The 5,692-nt window shown below is 47.8% G+C and overlaps 1 protein-coding gene across 1 annotated transcript; it reads left to right on the top strand.

The window, feature by feature from the left end:
- The first annotated feature begins 4,247 nt into the window (after positions 1 to 4,247).
- Positions 4,248 to 4,934, top strand: LOC122576636. The gene has a single exon (XM_043747229.1). It carries the CDS (start codon positions 4,248 to 4,250, stop codon positions 4,932 to 4,934), a length of 687 nt encoding a protein of 228 aa, XP_043603164.1.
- Positions 4,935 to 5,692: the final 758 nt, after the last annotated feature.

Here is a 5,692-nt window from a genome sequence, read left to right on the forward strand (position 1 = left end):
GCGTGTGATTGATATTGTATGTCCTGTTTCTAAGCGGCGGAAACAGTTTACGTTGCAGTTGTTTTCTGACTATGCAGCGTTTGTAGCTAGCTGGATGGTTTCCACTGCAATTGTTGCATTTTACATCATTTATTTTTCCCATATATGGGCAGTTCATTGTTAGGTGCTTTTCTGCGCATTTGACACACGCCGGGTTTCTGTTGCAGTAATTTTTTGTGTGTCCAAATTGCTGACACCGTATAGAACTTTTTTAATTTGAAAAATTTCTTTGTTATTATTTTTAGGTTCAAGTTCTATTAGAAATAGCGGAAATGGTTGTTTAGTATCGTATCTGACTATATTGTTTATTGCTCTTACCTGATGTCCGATTATAGCTAGTTCCTCGCATATGTTGCTTGTATTTGCCTTTGGGTGTAATCCTCTGATTATTGCTTTGTAACTTTTGTCAGTTTTGAGCTGGTAAGTGTGATACCCGGCATTTTTCTCTTTTAGCGCTTTTGTCACTTTTCTAAAAGTTTCTGTGGTGCTAGTTTGTACTTTTACCTGGTCCAGTTTTAGATGTTTAATAATGTAGTTTTCTTTTCCTGCCGTGTTGTTCAGTAGTTCAATGAGAGGGGTCTATTATTTGGACATCTATGTAGATTGGTGGTGGTTTGGCGATGTGGATTATTGGTTTTTCGGCTGGATCTGTTTCTTTCTCTTCTGGCAATGCACTGAAGGAGTTTCGGAGAGTAATTTCTTGCAGCCATTGTTGTTTTTCTGCTTCTGCAGCCCTCCTAACGATTGTGTTTGTTGTTATTTTTCGTTTTTTGTTGGAAGTTACCACCTTCCAGCTTTCATCCTGGTGTGATAGTTCGTTGTTGACATTATTCTTCTCATCATTCTTTTGTGTAGTTTCCATTTCTACTTCCTTTGTAGCTGAGCAATCCTGATCTTCGTTTATTGATTGATTTAGGTTTATTAAATCTGTAACTCTTTTCATAAAATATGTTCCGCCTTTGTTTGTTATTTTTATTGGTGGTATTTGTTGCATTTTGGATTTTCCACCATTTGGCGATGGGCGCTGTCGTTAGTCACTTTGTTTTCCCCACTTGTCGCACTTATTGAATCACTGTTACACACGTCCGTTTAGCTCGGTTGCTCGGGCAGAACTGACGTACAGGAATCGCAGCTAAAGTTCCGTTACCTATACCTTGTAGGGATATCAATATAGACCAATTTGTCACCATTAAGATTCTACCACGTAGCAATTTATCGTCAGGGAATTGTATTTGCTTATTTTGTGTGGCACTTATTTTATACATTATTGACGATAACATGGTCAATTCAACAAGCTCGAGTACGTAATTTTTCCATATAATCGTCCCAGAAATTTTATCCCCTATTTTTTTATTGTCAGAGTAATGATCCTTAGACACTATACCTAGCAAGTTATTCTGCAATTGAATAACCAAACAATCAGCCGTACTTTTTTCAATGCTTCCAGTAACTCTCTGTCCTAATTTTACAAATGCAATTGGTCTGTTTTTGTAATATGAATTCCTCGAAAGTTCTACTAATTTATTAAAATACAAGATCAATGAATCCAATGCTGCCACCATTCTACTTTTAGGATCAGATAGATCATCGTATATTTTCTTTAGCTACAATTGTTACGCCGCGTGGGACAATACACACGCCATCCCTTGCTGTTCCGCCTTCTACGGCCCACGCACCGTCATTCCGACCCTTAATAAACCTAGGAACCCATCCTAAACCAAAACTTCTAACTTAAGTGTTTTAACACATACTTTTTAAAGTAATCTTTTTAACGGAAAAAGTCGTCTACCCAGTAAATGTCTTCGGTTTATGGATGGTCCTTGGAACAGTCCTTAGGTTTATTACGCGTTCGTGCAAATTACGGAGAAAGCAGGTATTTACCTAACGGGAAATTTGGGTTTTTCCCGTGAACAATGTCACCCACGAGCCACGTGTGTAGAAGACTTCCTTCTCCTCTTCTCATTCATTAACGTGAGCTATAAGCAATGGGCATCGCGGATCGTTACCCTCACTTTCCTAACGAAAAATGTGAACAACGAATCCGCGTTTGTAGTTCAAAGGGGTACCCCCACACCGACCTTTCCTCCGTAATCACACGAAAACGAAACTGACTCTTTCTCAAGCTCTGGAACAGTCAAATTCTCTTCCTTCGGTTCGCATCCGTCAATCACTCTGTATCTTACATAACGTCTTATCCGTATTGTATATAAATTTCTTGGAAATACATATATTTTATATCCTGTTAAGGCGGTGTTATATCAAAACAATCACCCCTATTATCTTAACGGAAATCAGGAGATCGATCAACTCGTGGTGTCGATTATTATAATCGTAGCGGGAATTTACGACTCCCGTTGACGTGATACCTCGCGAACGCATCTCCCCGCGACTGGTCGAAAATACAACAAAGTTAGTCCTAATTGTTGTTCTTTCTGGTTAATAGAAAATATCTTTGGCAATAAAATTTGGTTTGTGTGCAGTAGATTAAAATTACTAACATTATTATAGACATATCCAAATGACGTACATTCTGCAACTGGTAAAATCAGTTTTATAGCATCTGGCTCCATATCTTTGGTCGTACAAGGTATACAATCTCCGATTTTCAGTTTTTCAAAATTCCCATATCTTCCTTGAGTTACAAAAGTCCTAGTTAAAGTTAAATTGATTTTGTGTGGAGCAGATGTAGAGAGGACGGAGCCGTAAGCGTGGTCGAAATCTCTGGGAAACTGGAGAATTCGAACAAGGAAGTTAATCAGAGAGAAGGGCTAGTGTTTGTGAAAAATAGTGGATGTAAAATCGGAAGAAATTCGGTCGGGAAAGGCGTGACAGGCGAAGTATAACCTCGTGTGAGGTTACGACAGTGAGGAAGCCATACTGGGACGCGTGACAACAGCGCCGCCTCTGGCGCGTTCGCGATAATGGAAGGACGCATAGGGGCATTAGAGGCGGAAAACGATGCGCTTCGAAAAGAACTGGCCTTGCGCTTCACGGTAGAGGAGAGCAGCGAGACAGCGCGCCTTGACGCGATCGGACGTAAGATGGAAGAAATAGGCCCCTCGCTGGTCCAACGGATGGAGGAACGCATCCAGTGCATTGAGAGAAGAAAGGAAAAGGAGGTCGTTCCCGAAGAGACCACGAGAAGGGTGGAGGAGCCTGGAGCACCAAACACGCCAACGATCGAGGGAGGACAAGCGACCGCCGTGGAATGGCAGACGGTCGTAGGAAGAAAGAAGAAGAAAAAGGAGTCAGCCGAAAAGCAACCGGCGAAGATAACTCCCAGAATAAGGGCGAAGAGCCCGAGAAAAGCCTTAGACGGAGGATCGGAGAACGCGCGAAGAGGGGGAAACAAGCTGCCCCCCACATACATCGCGAACTTCAGCGGTAACGATTACGCTGAAGGACAGGTTGAGCCAATCATATGCGAAGGTTTTGGCCGCGACCAAGGAGAGCGTCCTGCTGACCGAGGTTGGCATCAACACGGTAACAATGTCCAACACAATGACAGGAGGCGTCGTTCGGGAAGTCTCCGAGGACCAGAAGAGATGGCCGCTGCGCTCGTAGCACGGCTGATCCGGACCCTGGATCCGAGCAAGGTCTGCGTAGCGACACCCTTCCGAGTTGCGGAAGCAAGGGTGACATTTCGGCCACCAAGGAGGAAATCAGAAACATCCTGGCGAAGGAGAGCGACTGCAAGGCGGAGGACGTCCGACTGGAAGAGATCCGCTTCGCTCGAAACGGCCTTGGATCCGTATGGATACGAGGCCCGGCCAGAGCAGTGAGGAAAGCTCAAGCTGACAAGGTCGCCATAGGCTGGTCGATAGGGAAGGTCGAAGCCATCGAGCGAAGACCTTTGCAATACTACAGGTGCCTAGAGACTGGACACATAAGCAGGACGTGCACCGCCAAGGAGGGCAGGGGGCATTTGTGTTATAGATGCGGCGACTCAGGATATCAAGCCAGAGAATGCACAGCCGCGAACCCGAAATGCCTGCTTTGCGAGGCGCTCGGAACACCATCGATACATAGGATGGGCGGTCCGGCCTGCGCCCCAACGAAGAGGGAAAAAAGAGGCACCACCCGCCGATCCACGGCCGCAAGTGGCAGCGGAAAAGGCTCGCCGCCACAGAGAACCGACCCTAAGTCCGCGAGCAAGAAGGCTAGCATGGAGGAAGACATGGAAGCTATGACATCAGGTGACTGAGAAAATGCGCATCCTCCATACCAACTTGCGACGGTCAAGACGAGCACAAGACCTGCCCTACCAAACAATTCGGGAGAGCACAGTCGCCCCAGCGGTGGTGGCTGAACCGTACAGAGCTCTGGATGTTCCGGCCGGAGATGCGAAGGAAATGGGAGTTATCACCTGGACATCAACATCAGGGGCGTTCGCCCACGGAGTCCCGCTGGAGCGCGGGAACGGATACGTCGCGGTCGAGTGGGCAGGAATGGTGTTAGTGGGCCTGTACGTATCACCCAGCACCGTATGGGCAGCGTTCGAGGAGTTCCTGGACGGGGTTGGGGACTGCGTCAGACGGCACCTTTCTCGGCAGATGCTTGTATTAGGAGACTTCAACGCACACTCCATGGAACGGGGAAACTCCAGGACCAACGAGCGCCCCCGCGAGCTGTCAGACTGGGCCGCGGGACTTGGACTCCTGTTGGTGAACAGGGGCTCGACCAGTACCTGCGTGGCATGGAGAAGGGGCTCCGTCGTTGACATCACATGGGCTTCCCCTGATACATTCAGACGGATTTCAGGCTGGAGAGTATCCGAGGGGGTCGAGACACTCTTGGACCACCTCTACATATTCGTGGAGGTGAAAGGTACACCTGAACCTGGAACGGTGACCGCGAGTAATGGTCGCGAACTACCGAGAAGAGGATGCGCGTGACCATCACCAAGGTGGAAAATTAGGGAAAGGGACGACGATCTACTTCAAGCGGCCGCGATAGTGACTGCTTGGTACTGGGAGGCCTCGACGACGCTGACGGAAACAAGCGTGGTGGAAGTGGCCGAGAACCTCCGCCGAGTCATGACGGCAATATACGACACGTCCATACCGCGAAACACACTGGGCACCGGGCGAAACAGAGCCGTGTATTGGTGGACGCTCGACATCGCGGAGCTGAGGGCGAGATGCGTTCGGGCCCGAAGACGGTACCTGAGGGCCTGCCGCTGGCGACGACGCAACGGGCAAGAAGTCTCCCGGCGCTACCAAGCGTAGCACGTGCTACGGCGCTCGCTACAGAAGGATATTAAGGTCTCGAAGAACCGTGCCTGGTCGGAACTGGTCGAAGCAGTAGAGCCCGACCCATGGGGAAGGCCATACAAGACGGTGATGCGGACACTTCGCGCGAAGGGACCTCTGGCAACGACCGTAACGGTTTACTTAACCGCTGCAGCTTCAGAGGAGAAAATACAACACACGGATTATTAACTAGGAGGTGTTCCAAAGAGGTGTCACGGAGGAGAAAGAGACACTCCGAGAAACAACCCTCCAGCAGGCGGATGACGTCAACAAATGAACAAACTCAGGAAGTCCTAATAAAAACCTGCGATATGGCCATTCCAAAGAAGAAATGACACTATAGGTCAGTGCCATGGTGGACGTCCGACCTCACACGAGCAAAGAGGAACACCTACCGGGCA

Source organism: Bombus pyrosoma, linkage group LG16 (genome assembly GCF_014825855.1).
Source record: "Bombus pyrosoma isolate SC7728 linkage group LG16, ASM1482585v1, whole genome shotgun sequence".
Classification (NCBI taxonomy): domain Eukaryota; kingdom Metazoa; phylum Arthropoda; class Insecta; order Hymenoptera; family Apidae; genus Bombus; species Bombus pyrosoma.